General features: G+C 39.6%; 1 protein-coding gene across 1 annotated transcript in view; it reads right to left on the reverse strand.

Annotated features, from left to right (window-relative positions):
- The window catches only part of Fanci (FA complementation group I), an 81,529-nt gene extending 63,551 nt beyond the window's left edge, over positions 1–17,978 (reverse strand). Inside the window, exons 1-3 of the mRNA XM_078051181.1 lie at positions 17,330–17,978; positions 9,941–10,110; positions 9,065–9,167 (exon numbers count right to left, since the gene is read on the reverse strand). Of these exons, the coding sequence (XP_077907307.1) occupies positions 9,065–9,148 (84 nt within the window). The 5' untranslated portion in view covers positions 9,149–9,167; positions 9,941–10,110; positions 17,330–17,978. The remainder of the gene's footprint in view (positions 1–9,064; positions 9,168–9,940; positions 10,111–17,329) is intronic.
- Between the last annotated feature and the right edge of the window lies 1 nt (position 17,979).

A 17,979-nucleotide genomic window follows, 5' to 3' on the forward strand; every position in this document is an offset into this window, starting at 1 on the left:
TGTACACCGATACTTTTATTTTTTTTCTTTCCTAATATTTTATTTTGAAACAGAGTCTCACTGGCCCAAGCCAGCTTTGAACTTGTGACCCTTGTGCCTCAATCTTCTGAATAACTAGGATTATAGGCATGACCACCCCCTCAGCCAACATTTTCATTTCTAATTTATTCCCACAGGGTTCTTTCCACCCTTCCTACTTTCCATATTTGCATGTGCCTTCTACCACCTTCTACCCTAACTCCAGATGTCAACATACATACTTATCTGCTAACTATTTGATACATCCAAAACAGTTCCCAAATTGTTTCACCCATACTAAAACAATCAATCCTACTAAAGAGTTCAAGTTTATTTGCACTCCCCCCCACCCTGTCCAAGATAAGTTATGGTATTATTTCAAAGTTTTTTCCTGTAAAGACACACAGACCTTGTTTTATACAAAAAGTAGTACGATACACATTTTGCACTTTGCTTTTTTTAATTAAATATTTATTTATTTATTTTAAGGAGGGAGAGGGAGAGAGGGAGAGAGGGAGGGAGGGAGGGAGAGAGGGAGGGAGGGAGGGAGAGGGAGGGAGGGAGAGGGGGAGAGAGGGGGGGAGAGGGGGAGAGAGGGAGAGGGGGAGAGAGGGAGAGACGGAGAGGGGGAGAGAGAGAGAGACGAGAGAGAGAGACGAGAGAGAGAGAGAGAGAGAGAGAGAGAGAGAGAGAGAGAGAGAGAGAGAGAGAGATTTTTAATATTTATTTTTTAGTTTTCGGCGGACAAAACATCTTTGTTTGTATGTGGTGCTAAGGATCGAACCCGGGCTGCACGCATGCCAGCCGAGCGCACTACCGCTTGAGCCACATCCCCAGCCCTGCACTTTGCTTTATTCACTTAATTATATCTTCTGGAAATCACTCTTTCAGTTATAGATCTCTTCCTGATACTTTTTTTTTTTTTTACAGATTCAAAATATCATAACGAATAACATAAGTGTATATTGCTGGAGGTATAGCTTTTTTTAACTCTAATTTGTTATTGACAGCAGAATGCATTACAATTTATATTATACATATTGAGCATAATTTTTCATATCTCTGGTTGTACACAAATTAGAGTCACATCATTCATGTCTTCATACATGTACTTAGGGTAATGATGTCCATCTTATTCCACCGTCATTCTTACCCCCATGCCCCCTCTCTTCCCCTCCCTCCTCTTTGCTCTGTCTAGAGTTTGTCTAATCCTCTCATGCTCCGCCTACAACCCCATTATTAATCAGCCCTCCTTATATCAGAGAAAACATTCAGCATTTGGTTTTTGGGGATTGGCTAACTTCACTTAGCATTATATTCTCCAACTCCATCCATTTACCTAAAAATGTCATGATTTTTTTCTTTTAATGCTGATGGTATTCCATTATGTGTATATATACCACATTTTCTTTATCCATTCATCAACTGAAGGGCATCTAGATTGGTTCCAGTTTAGCTATTATGAATTGTGCTGCTATAAACATTGATGTGGCTGTGTCCCTATAGTGTGGGTATAGACTGAGGAGTGGGATAGCTGGGTCCAAGGGTGGTTCCATTCCCAGTTTTCCAAGGAATCTCCATACTGCTTTCCATATTGGCTGCATCAATTTGCAGTCCCACCAGCAATGTATGAGTGTGTCTTTTTCCCCCACATCCTCGCCAACACTTACTGTTGTTTGTATTCTTAAGAGCTGTCATTCTGACTGGAGTAAGATAAAATCTTAGAGTTTTGATTTTCATTTCTCTAATTGCTAGAGATGTTGAACTTTTTTTTTCATATATTTGTTGACTGATTGTATATCATCTTCTGAGAAGTATCTGTTCAGTTCCTGGGCCCATTTATTGATTGGGTTATTTATTTTGGTGTTAAGATTTTTGAGTTCTTTATATATCCTAGAGATTAGTGCTCTGATGTGTGTGTGGTAAGAATTTGTTCCCGGGGCTAGGGATGTGGCTCAAGCGGTAGCGCGTTCGTCTGGCATGCGTGCAGCCCAGGTTCGATCCTCAGCACCACATACAAACAAAGATGTTGTATCCACCAAAAACTAAAAAAAAATAATAAATATTTTTAAAAAAGAATTTGTTCCCAATTAGTAGGCTTTCTATTCACTTCACTGATAGTTTCTTTTGCTGAGAAGAAGCTTTTTAGTTTGAATGCACCCCATCTGTTGATTCTTGGTTTTAATTCTTGTGCTACAGGAGTCTTAGTAAGGAAATCGGGGACTAATCCGACATGGAGATTTAGGCCTACTTTTTCTTCTAATAGGAACAGTGTCTCAGGTTTAATTCCTAGGTCCTTGATCCACTCGGAGTTGAGTTTTGTGCATGGTAAGAGATAGGGGTTTAATTTGATTTTGTTGCATGTGGATTTCCAGTTTTCCCAGCACCATTTGTTGAAGAGGCTATCTTTTCTCCAATGTACCTTTTGGGTGCCTTTTATTAAAGATAACTGTAGTTATGTGGGTTTGTCTCTGTGTCCTCTATTCTGTACCACTGGCCTACAAGTCTATTTGGAGGTATACCTTTAGGGTAAATTCCTAGAAATGGGATAACTGGGTTGGATACAAATACTTATGTAGTTTTTTTAAAATATTACCAAATCCTAATAAAGGTCAAATCACTTATCATTTCTACAAACATCACCTTGCCAACCAGCATGTTGTCAAGTAGTTCAGTTTCTATAGAGAAACATTATGTTTTATATTTCCCCTGCTATGAGTGTTAAAGGCCATTTTTACATGTTTCTGTGATTATTCTGTGTCTTTTTTCTATAGGATTAAATCTTCTCTTATTATAAATTAATATAAATTAGGAATTTTGAACTTTTAGCTGTGATTTATTGTAATAATTGCCAGGTTTGTCAGTTATCTTTACTCAGTTGATGCTATTTTTAGCCAGGCAAACTTAAATTTATATGTAGACAAATACGTCAATCTTTTATTGCATCTAGATGTTGAGCCATAGAAGGCTTTTCCTTGCCCTGAGGCGAAAGAGGAATTAATTATGTCTTCTTCTACTATGTATTTAGATTTTTTTTTTTTTTTTAGAGAGAGAGAGAGAGAGAGAAAGAGAATTTTAATACTTATTTTTTAGTTTTCGGCGGACACAACATCTTTGTATGTGGTGCTAAGGATCGAACCCGGGCTGCACGCATGCCAGGCAAGGGCACTACCGCTTGAGCCACATCCACAGCCCCTTAGATTTTTTTTAATGTTTATTTTTTAGTTGCAGTTGGACATAATACTTTTATTTATTTTTATGTGGTGCTGAGAATTGAACCCAGGTCCTCGAACATGCTAGGCAAGCGCTCTGCCGCTGAGCCACAACCTCAGCCCCATAGATTTTATTTTTACATGTAGACCTTTTGACTAATTTGGAGCTCACGCTCAAATATTGTGAGGGTTGGTCTAATTTTACCAATGTCTACACAGCTGTTTCAACATTTATCAAAGGCTATCTTTAACCCAGAATTTTGAAATGCCATTTTTTCATACACTAGATTTTACATACTTGGGTCTATTTTGAGACATTTATTTAAGAGACATTATCTATTTTATCCATTATATTTTATTCTGTTCTTGCTATTGGATTCCATTATCTGATCATCTATTCATGCATCAGTACCACCTTCAATTATAGAAGTTTTTATGTTGTTTGGTATTTGATAGGGTTAGTCCTTCCTCAAAACTCTTCCTTTTCAGTGTTTTCCTTAACTATTCCTGTGTTTTATTTTCCTACATGATTTTTATAGTCAGTTAACCTAATTTCACAAAATAGCTCACTGGAATTTCAAACCTCATTGTATCAAATTCATAAATTAACTCAGGGAAAACTGACATCTTGATGAGATTGATATTCCCTAATCAAGAATAAACGATATCTTTCCAGTTGTCTATTTTTACATCTTTTATGTTTTATAGTTTTCTTCATACGGGAAGAGATACTTCTTAAGTTTATTAGCACTTTACCTTTTGTATTACTATTATAAACGTGACTTTTTCTTTCACTATACCTTTTAACTGGCTATTGTACGTAGGAATATTATTGATTTTTACATATTCATTTTATATTCTGCTACCTTGATGAATTGTTTATAGATGATTTTTATCACTGATTCCCCAGGGGTTCCCAAGTACACACCTTCTCTAAGCTAACTGTATTAACTAACAGATCAGAACAACCAGATCTACATTAAACCACAGTGGAGACAGCAGCATCATGGCTTTGTTCCTGGCCTAAATAGAAAAGCCTCTACAGTTTCCCATTAAGATTCTCACTCTAGGGGCTGGAGTCATGGCTCAGTGGTAGAGTGCTTGCCTAGCACCTGTAAGGCACTGAGTTTGATACTCAGCACCACGTGAAAATAAGTAAATAAAGGTATTGTGTCCATCTACAACTTAAAAAAAAAAAAAAAAAGATGCTAGAGTCAGCATCTATGTTTTATCATATTAAGGAAAAAGCCACCCCGTTCCTGTGGTCTCAAGTTTTTATTAGGAATGGTTGCTGAGTTTTGTCAAAGATTTTCTCTGATCTAAATCATAAGGTCTTTATAGTAACACACTTTTTAATATTGAGATAACCTTTATTCTTGCCATTAAAACCCTCCAGAGATAGGCACAGTGGTGTACATCTATAATTCCAGTAACTCAGGAGGCTGAGGTAGGATTATAAGTTCAAAGCCAACTCAACAATTTAGCAAGTCCCTAAGCAACTTAGGTCTTTTCTCAAAATAAAAAAATAAAAATAAAAAAGATGTAGCTCAGTGGGAAAGTGCCCCTGGGCTCAATCCCTAGTACCAAAACAAAAACAAACCTAAACCAGATCATGGCATGTTGTTTTTTTATTTTTGGTACAAGACACTGAGCCACATCCCCAACCCTTTTTTGTACTTTATTCAGAGAGAGATCTCACTGAGTTGCTTAGCACCTCACTTTCACTGAGGCTGGCTTTGAACTCACCATCAGCCTTCTCAGCCCCTGAGATTACAGGCATATGCCACCATGCCCAGCTGGAGTATTGTTTTTTTAATATGCTGTTGAAATCTGTCCTGATATTTAGGATTTTTTTTGTCAATATTTATGAAATTAGCTCATGATATCCTTTTTCTACACTATCTTTATAACGTATTAGGGTATGAAAGTTACACTCGATTCCAAGATTTTAGAAGTCTTCCTTCATTATTTAAGCTCTGAAACAATTTATGTAGTCTTAAGACTGTCTTTCTGATCTCTAAAACTTTGTTAGAAGTCTCCTATGAAACTATTTGGACCCTGGGCTGGAGCATAGTTCAGTGGTACAGCACCTGCCAGCAAGCACAAGGACCTGGGTTTGATCCCCAGAGAGGAAAATAGCAACTACATGGGCCCTGGGTGAAATAATTCCTTGATAATATTCTTTTTTTCTATGGAAACTGGCCTGGTTATACTTTTCATCCCAAATTGGGTCAATTTTATCAAGCTGTATGTGCCTAAGAAATTATCAATTTCCTCCAGGGTTTCAAATTTATGTGCATAGACAGAATAGTCTTATTTTTTGAGATTTTTTTTTTTTTTTTTTGCTGCATTCATATAAACAACTTGTCTCTTATCATTTCTTATTTTGTGGCTTTTTAGTTTTTTCTTTACTCCATTGTTTTGATTACAATTTTTAATGGTTTTTCTTTCAAAGAACAAGAATTCTTGATTAGTCTGATCTATTATTTTTCTATTATATATTAATTTCTATTTCTATTTTTAGCAGTTGTTATGGTTTATGAGATGTTCCCCTTAAAAGTTCATGTGACAATCCAAGAATTTTCAGAAATTAACCTAAATCAATGGTTAACCCATTGGTGAATCAAGAACTTGAATGGATTACTGGTTGGTAACTAAGCAGGTAGGGTGTAGCTGGAAGTAGGTTACTAGGGGATGCCCTTGGGGATTATATTTTGTCCCTTACACTCTCCTCCTTGGCTGCCATGAGCTAAGTAGCTTTCCTCCCTCATTCACTTGCCTAGTCATGCTCTGCCTTCCCCTCAGGTTCAAAGCAATATAGTGGGGTGTCCATAGACGGAACCTCTGAAAACTGTGAGCCTAAAATACTTTTTCTTCCTACAAGTTTTCTTGTTAGGTATTTTTGTCATAGCACAAGAGGAAAAGTGAAAAGTGGACCAACAGTAGTTTTTGTGGCTTATTATTGTTTAGAGCTTTTTTTTCTAGTTTTTTGAGTTCACAATTTTTTTAATATTTATTTTTTAGTTTTAATTGGACACAATATCTTTATTTTACATTTATGTGGTGCTGAGGATCAAACCCAGTGCCTCATGCATGCTAGGCAAGCACTCTACCACTGAGCCACAACCCCAGCTCCCACAATTTCATTTTCACTTTATTTTTATTAATATATGTGATATTTAACAATATTTCAAAGATTTTTTTTTTTTGGTTCAGGAATTTAACCCAGGGGTGTTTTACCACTGAGCCACATCCCCCACCCTTCTAATTTTTTTTTCCTTAGTTGTAGACAAACAGCATTCCTGTATTTATTTTTATGCAATGCTAAGGATCAAACCCAATGCCTCACACATGCTAGGTAAGCACTTTACAACTGAGCTACAGCCCCAACCCCCTTTTTATGACTTGAGACAGTGTCTCCCTAAGTTACTTACGGCCTAAGTTACTGAGGCTCACTTTGAACTCATGATCCTTCTGTCTCAGCCTCCTGAGTTGCTGGGATTACAGGCATGCACTATCACGCCCAGCTCTGATTTGTAGTGTTTTCATTATCATTATTTTCAGAAATCCTGTAATTTATTTATATATCTCTTTTCACTTGAGTTATTTAGTTGTATTTTAGTCAGGGTAGAAAGACCTTTGTGGTTTTATTTTTCATTTCCAGTTTGACTGCACTGTCATCAGAGCATGGTATGTAATATTTCTCTTATGGGGTCTACCAAGTTTTCTCTTTGTGCTCTAGTACTCGACATAACTAATATCTATGAATGTTCTTCTATGTGCTTAAGACACTCTTTTATCAAAGTACTCTCCACAGGCTGTAAACATTCTTCATATTTTCCACCTCTTTACAATCTGTGATTTAGATTATTTTTCTGTTATATATTATTATATTTAATAATATAGCTTTGTATTCCACTTTATTGATTTTTTTAACTGTGTTTGTTTATTAAACCATCTACTGAGGTTTTTGTTTTAAGAAATTTTCTTTTTTTTAAATTCATTCTTCTTGTTTTTATGGATTCTATTCCTGCACTTACAGCTTTGAATATGTTAAGTATCTGTTAAATATTTAAATTTACTTTCAGATTGCTCTATTTTCTCTAGATTCTTAAATGTGAATTTTCCCACTGCCAGATCTGAGGATCTTATCAAGGAACCTCTGAGTTTTATAATTTTTTATTCTGAGTTCATCTTCTGTGACATCTTATTAAGTGAACTAAATATATACACTACTGAAATGCATTACAAATTTGAAGAAAAGGGTAACTAATATAGTAGTCAACAAAACCAGGACACAAAAAAAATAGTGGTGTAAAATGAGATAACTAAAAAAAAAAAAAAAAAAAATACCCAAAAGATAAAAACATTTTTTATGGGTTCTAAGAACAAACTACAGAATTTCAGAGATGAAAGAAATTTAGGCTAATATCAATATATACAAAAATAACTTAAACAATGAGGCAACAGTATGACATTATGGCCCAAAAAGTTGATTCTGCCTTAATGGAAGAATAAGGGAAATACTAACAGTATTACTCTACTTAGTGATAATACATCTGGAACCCTGTGTTCTAATTTGAGGTATAAAACTGTAAAGGAAAATGCTGGGAGAAGAGAAATGTTCAGAGGACAGTGACTTTGCTGGTGAAGGGACTTATTGTCTATTAGATTTTAGATCCATTACATATGTTACATCATTTCATCCTCACAAAAACTGAGACAGCCATCTATTTATCATGAGTAAGAAAGAGAATATTATTTATCCACATCACGGATTTTGTTCTAGTTCTTATGGTATTTATTTAATTTTAGGGTTTTTTTTCCTTTTTATTTATTTTTTAGTTGTAGGTGGACAAAATATCTTTATTTCATTTTTATGTGGTGCTGAGGATGGAACCCAGAGCTTCACATGTGCTAGGAGAGCACTTTACCACTGAGCCACAACCCCAGCCCCTGCTTATTTAATTTTAAAAGACACATAATGTTACGGCTTCCTTTTGGAAGCAGGTAAAATACAGATTCTAAATAATGTAAATGCTTTTAATCAAATCTTGTCTATAACATGATTCACAATGCAACTCATGCAATGAGCTCTCAAAAAACTTCTGCAAAAGCAAAACTGGGTAATTTTAAGAAAAAAACTCAGAAAGCATCTCTACCTAAATTCCCAGTTATTACATTAGATAATAGATGCACCTAGTTTCTATGACTACAACAACCAGCACATAACAATTCCCTTAAAAACATTATAACAACTTTATGTGTGTTTAAGGTTCATCTTGAAGAGGTTTTCTTTTCCAGGCAAAAATCTGCACAAGCTAAGACCAATTATTATAGAAAAAGGAGTAATATATTGGGCAAGAAGAAAAAAAAACTGGAAAGGAAGATTAGAAAGAAATAACAGCCTAACATATGGGTCATTATTATTACATTTTATAATCATGTACTTAAAGTGGAGACTCAGGCATTAATTTTCTCTTTTACTAATACTTTAAAAATATTTTGCTGCTTATGAATTTATTTTTGTTAGAAAAATATAAATCCATAGCTATAGCCTAGACATTTTTCAAACAGGGTCCATTTGAGAACCACAAAAGTATACTAATTTGTACACATGCAAAAAGATTGTATTCCTATGCTATTTAAGGTTTAAATTTGGTCACAAATGTTGTTAACTTGTGCATTTCACGCACTCTCCTCTTTACATCTATGATTTGTTATCAAATAAGATCGTATCTCCTAAGGAGAATGGTATGAAGATAAAGCAGCAGTAGAAGTCTTCTACATTTGTTGATATTTGCTTTTAGCAGAATATGCTTGCCAATACTCACATCATCATCTTTCAGGGTTTGAAGAAATTTCTGCAGTTTTTCTGCTGTCTTTTCTGCTGCTAGACATAAAATTTTCTGATCCATTTTCACTCATATCAGAGAACTGTAAGGGTGAAAAAATGTCAGAGCTGGATGAAACTTCCAGAAGTAAACAAGCTTGATTTTTTTCCCCCCTTTATTGTCTTACAGACAATACACATACTGGGCAGTCAACAGATGAAGTACTAGTATGAGTTGGTGACTATCCTAACGAAAATAATCTCAAGAATTCCCTGGAATTTCCGTATTAGGAACTTGTAATCTAATCAAGTGGTTCAATAATTTTTGCCCACGTTTTCATAATCTACTCAGCATACTGCCTAGAACCAAATACTGTCAAATATGTAATACATTATAAATATAACACACTATATATTATCATAAATACGTAATAAAGTAATATTTGATAAATGATTAGTAGTGGAAATGCTAAATTCCAACTAAATAGTATAAAAAATAAAAAAAGTGGAAAAGCTAAAAATAAGTGGTCAGCCGAGTATATGGAATACTCGGGAAGAAAAATATTGCGAAAGCCCAGGCGCGCGGCGGGAAACCGCGGGCACGCCGGAATTCCCAGCCATAGAACTTCAAGAAGGCCACGTTAAAAAAAAAAGAGGGGAGCCTTCTTGTCCTAACAGACCTGCGTCTCCCAAAGACCGAGCCCCAACGCCCGGCAGCGCGCGAAGCAGCTCCACGAAGCCACTTCAGCTTCGCCGCCAACACAAGCTTCCAAAAAGCCCGCTTCCGAAAAACGCCACCACACTTCCGCCACCCTCAACAACAGGTCCCGCCCCCGCGGCTCATTTCCGCCGCCTGGCGCCCGTGGATGGAATATACCATTGAGGCCTAGAGGGTGGGGGGATCCTTCCGTCGATTCCACTCACAGTCGGAAAGAGGTGCACAGTGAGCATGCGCAGTGCCTGGAGCGTTGTGCAGTGGAGTGGAAGTAGTCACTGCAGGAAAGAATTATGAATGGATGATCCCGCAGGCCTTTGCATTGAAAGCAGCTGAAAAACAAGTGGGTTACATGCTCCACCTGTGTTCTGGAGCAGAAGCCCTTCCACCCTTGTGTAATCTGAGGGTTTAGCTCACAACCTGGCCGAAACAGTTAATATTTAATAAATATTTGCTAAATTAATACATGAAAACTCATAATGTAGCTCAATGGTAAAGCATTTGCCTAGCATGTGCAAGGTTCTGGGTTTGATCCCCAGTACAAAAAAAAAAAAAGTAAAAGTAAAAAAGAACACCTGACAGTAGAGTGAAGAGCAGGAAGGGGTAAGATGAGATTTGAGATTCTCTATTTTAGGTGAGGGAGCAGATTGTGTAAAGGGCCTGAGGGCAGGTGGGAGAAACAAGCTCTGAGATCAGAAGGCGAAGCTGCTTGCCACTTTTGAAGCTTCCTTTGAAAACAAAAGGTTCAAAACAACAATAAAAAGTGTTAGCTCCCTTCCCCAATCTGTTTCTTATTTCTCAAAGACCTGAACAAGAAGAAAATAAAAGAGGAAAGGAGAAGAAGCAGGGTAGTAATAATTCCTAAAAACTGGCCTTTTATCATTAGCAAATTTGATTAAGGTCTAGAGATTATCCAGTTGTATCAATGCTCAATTCCTCATTTTGGTCATTGTACCATGGTTAGAATATTTTAGACTATTTTTGAGGCTACTGAAGCCAGATTTAAAGTTAGGTAGTTAGTGTAGTTAGGTAAATCGGGTCTAATACCGAGTGAAATCTAAAATGGAGGCCATGCTGGGAATGACTCAGGGAAAACACAGGACAACTCATGGAATGTTAATGAAGTTCCGAAAAGGGCCTAGGCCAAAGTCCACCTGGAAGTATTAATGAACAGCCTCCGACAGATTTGAAGACAGCCCATCCCTAAGAAATGTTAATGAGCCCATCACAAAGAAGTGATAATGAAGTCCTTCCTGCTCAGACTACTTCTTTGGCCCTCCTGTGTCCCACCCCTGGGGCCTTCCAACCTACATTCCATCACTGAAAGAACTATAAAAAGGGAAAACAACCGCACTTCCACGGATTCCACCTCTTGGGTCCCCTTCTTCCTCCGGGAGAAGTCTTTTCTTCTGTCCTTTAATAAATTTCTAATTTCTACTCTGACCTTGCCTCGGCATGCTTCTTTGGTGTTATTCTTCAACATCGGGGAGCAAGAACTCGTCACCGGTCAACAGCGGTAACACTACTATAAAAAATATCATAGATCAGGTCACTTCTAAATGACAGAAATTTAATTTCTCAAAGTTTCAGAGACTAGAAAGTCCAAGATCAAGTTTAGGTAGATACAATGTCTGGGGAAGATGGCTTTCTCAAGGTGACTTCTCTCTGTATCTTCACATGGTAGAGGGGCAAGATCCTGTGGGTCCTCTTTTATGAAGGCCCTCTCTTTCCCCCCAAAGGCCCCACCTCCTAGTACCATCTCTGTGGGGGGTTAGTATTTTTAAAATATATTTGTTGATGGGGGAACACAAATATTCAGAACACAGCAAAGAGAATGTCTCTGTTTGTAGGAAATCCACACTGAAAGCGTTTGCAAATAGAAGAGCATCAAGTCAGCAATTTAATGTAAAGCAAAGGTGGTAAAAGGCATATGAGAATTCCTTGTACTATTCTTGTGCTTTCTCTGTAAATCTGAAATGATGTCAAAATTAGAAGGTGAAAATAAGGGGCTGGAGGGTTGGGATTGTGGCTCAGCGGTAGAGCGCTGAAGCCAGATTTAAAGTTAGGTAGTCAGTGTAGTTAGGTAAATCGGGTCTAATATCGAGTGAAATTTAAAATGGAGGCCATACTGGGAATGACTCAGGGAAAACAGGACAACTCATGGAATGTTAATGAAGTTCCGAAAAGGCCCTAGGCCAAAGTCCACCTGGAAGTATTAATGAACAGCCCCCAACAGATTTGAAGACAGCCCATCCCAAAGAAATGTTAATGAAGCCCAGGATACAGCCCCCAACAGATTTGGAGATAGCCCATCACAAAGAAGTGATAATGAAGTCCTTCCTGCTCAGACTACTTCTTTGGCCCACCTGTGTCCCACCCCTCGGGCCTTCCAACCTACATTCCATCACTGAAAGAACTATAAAAAGGGGAAACAACCGAACTTCCACGGATTCCACCTTTTGGGTCCCCTTCTTCCTCCAGGAGAAGTCTTTTCTTCTGTCCTTTAATAAATTTCTAATTTCTACTCTGGCCTTGCCTCAGCGTGCTTCTTTGGTGTTATTCTTCAACATCGGGGAGCAAGAACTCGTCACCGGTCAACAGCGGTAACAGCGCTCGCCTAGCACGTGCGAGGCCCTGGGTTAAATCCTCAGCCCTACATAAAAATAAAATAAAGATATTGTGTCCAACTACAACTAAAAAAATTTTAAAAATAAAAATGAAAATAAAAGGGGGCTAGGATTGTGGCTCAACGGTAGAGCGCTCACCTAGGTCCTCAGCACCACATAAAAATAAAAATAAAGAAAGATATAAAAAATAAAATAAAACACTCGAGTTACAAATCTAATAGACTGCTCTGATCTGTGAATAACCAACAAACTAAACCTGAGGAGCCCTTTCTGCCCCTTTCTGAGAGGTGGGTACCTTTTTTATTGTCTTCCTTTCATCTCTCTTCTGTTGTTATCCTGCATCACCCCCATGCTATGGAGCCTCTGGGGAACTCCACTCCCCACTCCATGACTTTCTCCTTTGTCTCCTTGGCCACTCACTTTCTCAGGTTACATCCTGAGTCTCCGTCCAAGTCACCCTTCAGACAACTTCTCACTCAGTTACTCTATTCAATACTCCTATTCTCCAGTCTTCACTGCCCCTCACTACTCCTCATCTTTAACTCCAAGATGTAACACACCATATTTGTACTAATATCCTCAACTTGCCTGCTTTTGCCTTTCCTGCTGTGTCATCCATGCCAACCCCTAACCCCATGAGACCTGCCATATTGCTTCATTGATACTATACCTGGCTGCTGGAATATACTGGAAAAAATCACATGAGTACCCTGTAAAGTCATTGCAACCAATCTCAAAGGAGTCTTCAACACTGTCAGACAATCTTCCCTGGTAAGTTTATTCTTTCTGGGCTAGGGTTGTGACTCAGTGGTAGAGCACTTGCCTGGCATGTGTGGGGCACCAGGTTGGATCCTCAGCACTACATAAGTATAAATAAAACAAAGGTATTGTGTCCATCTACAACTAAAAATATTTTTTTTTAAGTCCTGGGTTTAATCCCCAGAACCAAAAATAAATAAATAAATAAAGTTTATCCTTCTTTTCTACAAGAGGATTATTTCAAACTTTTCTATCTCTTCCTTTATTCTCAACAGATAACTTCACTTCCACTTGACCAGAAAAGAAAAGAAAAAAAATAGCCTTTTTTTTTTTTCCCTGTGTAGTAGAAGTTAAGATCATCTCCTTGCAATAAAAGCAGAGATGGGAGCTGGGGTTGTAGCTCAGTGGTAGAGTGCTTGCCTAACTAGCACACGTGAGGCCCTGGGTTCTATCCTCAGCACCACATAAAACTCAAATAAAGATATTGTGTCCACCTACAACTAAAAAATAAATATTAAAAAAAAAAAGAACAGATGGGAGCATGTCTGTAATCCCAGCTACTAGGGAGGCTGAGACATGAAAAACAAGTAAACAAGTGTGAGGCCATCCTGACAAATATAGTAAGATCCTGTTTCAAAATAAAAAATAAAAAGGAGGGGATGGGGATGTGGCTCAGATGGTAATGTGCTTGCCTGGCATGCAAGAGGCACTGGGTTTGATCCTCAGCACCACATAAAAATAAAATAAAGATATAAAAAACTAAAAAACAAAAAATAATTGTCCTACAAATGTGAAATAAATTTATTTTTAAAAATAAATAAATCAAAAGGACTGGAAATGTGGCTCAGTGGAAGAATGTCCCTGGGTTCAATCACCAATACTGCAAAAATATACAAACAGAAATGGAAAAAGTCTCAGGAATCCTTCTAAACAAAACAAACCCTCTGATCTGCATTGCCCTTCAGTTACCCCCCCACCCCTGCTCCCCCATCTGCTTTTGGCCAAATTTCTTGAAGTTTCCATCCATACTGTCTGTATTTTCCTGTCTCCTATTCACTCTTCTGTCCTTCTCTGCTTCTTAGCTCTATCAATTCACCAAAACTGCTAAAGCCAAGATCATGGCAAACCTTCTTGTCTAAAATCCATTGGATTTGATCCCATCTTGACCTCTCTACAACACTGGGTGAAAGACGTTAGCCCAGTTACCTAAGGCCAAGATATGAAACCAAGATACCAGGCACCAGGCATGCTTTCCAGACAACCGGTTGAAGAACAGAGCACCCACATCCTGGGGCATGAATGAATAAACAGGAACAGATAAGCAGGAACAGAAAGAATAGAATGCAGACCTGTGGTTTTTGGAATGCAGACCTGTACCCCCTAGGTGGCCTATATGCTAGATTTAAACAAACCAATAAGAAACCTGTTGCTTCCCGCCCACGCGAAACCTGTCCTAAACCCTATAAAAATCTCTGTATCCCCAAGCCCGGTGTGCCAGTTCACCAAAGCTCCGGCTGAGGTTCTGCTGGGCACCCGCAGGCGCCTGTGTCCCAATAAACCAACCTCTTGCTTTTGCAGCCAGTGTTTCGTGTGATTCTCCTTGGACAGGGATACGGGGGTCTTTCATTGGACGGGGGTCTTTCATGGGCACCCCTTTCCTTCTAAGCCACACTCCCCTAATGTGTATCTTCTCTGCTAGATTATGTGCAGTAAGGGCAGCATCTCCCCAGCACTTGGCCAGAGGCTGGTACATAGTTGGTGCTCAATCAATATTTATTAAATTGAAATCAAAATGCCTGGTGTGGTGGTGCATGCCTGCAGTCTCAATGACTTAGGAGGCTGACAGCAAAATGATGTCACCTTCTCCAGGAGAGGGTTGGGGTGGGAATAGGGCAGTTGTGACTTCCCTGAGCAGCCACACCAGGGCCAACCTTGTGTGTTGAACGATGAGAAGGCTTTAGAATGTGTGACTTTGGACAGGTCCTTTTCCTCCCCACCCCATCCCCTCTCAATTGCTTATTCTATAAAAAAGGGATTAGAGCCAGGTATGGTGGTGCACGCCTATAATCCCAGTTACTTGGGAGGCCAAGGCAGGAGAATCACAAGTTCAAAGCCAGACTAGGAAATTTAGCAAAACCTTGTCTCAGTATAAAAAGTGCTGGCGACGTAGCTCAGTGGTAAATACCATCTCAGTGGTAAATACCCCTAGGTTCAAACTCCAGTTCCATTTTTTAAATCCTATGCTTTCTAACCCACATTTGGAAGGATCTGATGAGATAATGCTGGTATGGTGCCTGCCACAGTACAGAATAGGGCACAGCAAATGTGAGCCTCCTCCCTTGCTGCCTTTAGTAAGGCAGAGCCAGGCAGGCCAGGGAGCCCACAGTTGTTTGCCAGCATGGCCAGCACAGGTGTCTGGGCCAATGAGGGCAGCGTCTCCTTTTTCACAGTGGCACTATTGTTCTGACCAGAGAAGCTAGAAGGGAATGTGACTCAGGATGGGGAGAGGGCAGGGGTATAAGCAGGAAAAGGGTTGTGAGCAAAAAGTAGTGCTGCAGAAAACTCTTTGCCCCAAAAAGGACTGCTAACATTCGGAGATGCCTGGTGCAGTCCAGTACCATCAGGGCTGTCCTTTAACTTGACAGTGTTCCTGACACACAGAAATATTCTCCACAATGGAGTCCATCACCTGGCTGGCATTGTCAGAGCCTTAATTCAAATTAAGTTTCTTAAATAAAATTTAAAATTTCAGTTCTTGAGTTGCATTACTCTTTCTTTCTTTCTTTCCTTTGTTTACTCGAATTGAACTCAGGAGAACTTTATCACTGAGCTATATCCTCAACCCTTTTTATTTTGAGACTGGGACTTGATAAGTTGTTGAGGGACTTGAACTTGCAATCTTCCTGCCTCAGCTTTCCCAGTTACTGGGATTACAGGCATGTGCCACCACACCCAGCATATTACTCCATTTTCAACTGCTGAAAAACTACAGGTGGCTAGTGGCTGCCTTATGGGACAAAGCAGAGGACTAGGCCCCCAGGGAGCAGAATGATAGAAATAGGGGAGTGGTATCACCATTTGTGTAGAGGATTTGGAGAGAAAACAGCCCTAGAGCCAGACAGCAGCTGGAACAGGAACCCAGGGAATGGGCTGTAAAAAACAAAGAGCTGAAGGCGTCTCAGACACAGCCCAAGATCTAAGCACCAGGCAATGCAGCCTGCTCTAGAGGGAGGGGTCCAGAGAGACAGGTGAGGAACAGATGTTCCTCAGGTGTTCCTTTAGGGATACTCCCACAGCTCCCCCACCCAGGTGTCTGGAGAGGCCACAGAAAGGTGAAGAGATCCCAAACTTGCCAAAGTAGGAATGAGTGGAAAGGCAAGAACTCTGTTGGGGGGAATTGGGGCTGGGGATGTAGTTCAATGTTAGAGCAAAGCTTTCCTGGCTTATATGAATCCCTGGGTTTAATCTCCAATGCTGAAAAAAACAAAACAAAACAAAAAGACAAAACAAAATTAAAAAACCAAACAAGCCAGGCAAAATAAAACAACAACAATAACAAGCCAGACAGAGTGGCACCTGTAATTTCAGCTACTTGGGAGACTGAGGCAGGAGGATCACAAGTTTGAGCCCAGCCTGGGCAACTTAGCAAGCCCCTGTCTCAAAATAAAAAATATAAAAAGGACTGGGGATGTGGCACAGTGGTAGAGCATCTCTGGGTTCAATCCGTGTACTGCAAACAAATACACAAAGAAAAACCCCCAAACAAACAAAAAAATCTCTGGGAAAATAAAGAAAAATATTTCTGAGACTGGATTCCACAGAATAACTGTACACAGAATCTTGATGTTGCCCTGGGCACCTCTAGATTGCAAAACCAGGGCCAAGGAGGATTGCAGGAAACTGCTTGAACTCAGACCAACGATGAGTTTTAAACAAAGGGAACTGTCCAGTAATGGAAAAATGGAGCTCCCCACCTTTAGAGTTCTTGACAGAAATGTTCTAAAGGAATAATCTCTCCCACACCCTAGTGGAATACCAAAGCAGAGACTGAGGGGCTGCAGAAGAGTTTCTTGCTGTACACATGGTTGTACTCCTCCCCTGGGGTGCCTGCTGATTCTGTATTTGGAGTAACTATGAACATTTACAGCATTTAAAGAGCACTTACCAAGTGTCAGGCATCTAAGTACTTTGCTCCCTAAAGCTGTGATCCTGGTCTTCTGGTTATTTCCACCTCTCAGATGGGAAACTGAGTCAAGGAATGGTGTAGTAACTTCTCACAGAGACAAGGTGCTGAAGCTAGGATTGAAAATTGGGCAGGGGCTAGAGCTATAGCTCAGTAGTGGAGCACTTGCCTAGTGTGCAAGAAGCCGAGGGTTCCATCCCCAGCAACACACACAGAAATTAAAAAAAAAAAAAAAAAAGGAATGGGCAATCTTGTTCCAGAACCTACACCTACCACTGCACCATACTGCCTAGAAGGCAGGTGGGCCTGCTTTGTCCTCCCTCTCTGCTCAGCTTTCACCCTCTACATCTCCCACTGGTCCCCTTTTCTGTGGCCTTCAGAGAAGGTGGGCCACAGGTCTGGATTTGCTAAGCTGTCATTGCATCTGGGATCACGTTTATAATTTCCCTTCACCTCTTTCCATGTCCTGTCCAGGCGGGTGCTCTCTCAAACTCCCCTGGGAGCTCAAGGAGAAAGGGCAGGGAAGAGGGGATGGGGCTGGCCTAGATCCCAGCCCACGCTGGCTTCCGCATGGCTAAGCAGGGACTCCGAAGCAGAAGCACACAAAGGAGGGCTTTGATACATCTGCAGCC

This window comes from Ictidomys tridecemlineatus, chromosome 5 (genome assembly GCF_052094955.1).
Source record: "Ictidomys tridecemlineatus isolate mIctTri1 chromosome 5, mIctTri1.hap1, whole genome shotgun sequence".
Classification (NCBI taxonomy): Eukaryota; Metazoa; Chordata; class Mammalia; order Rodentia; family Sciuridae; genus Ictidomys; species Ictidomys tridecemlineatus.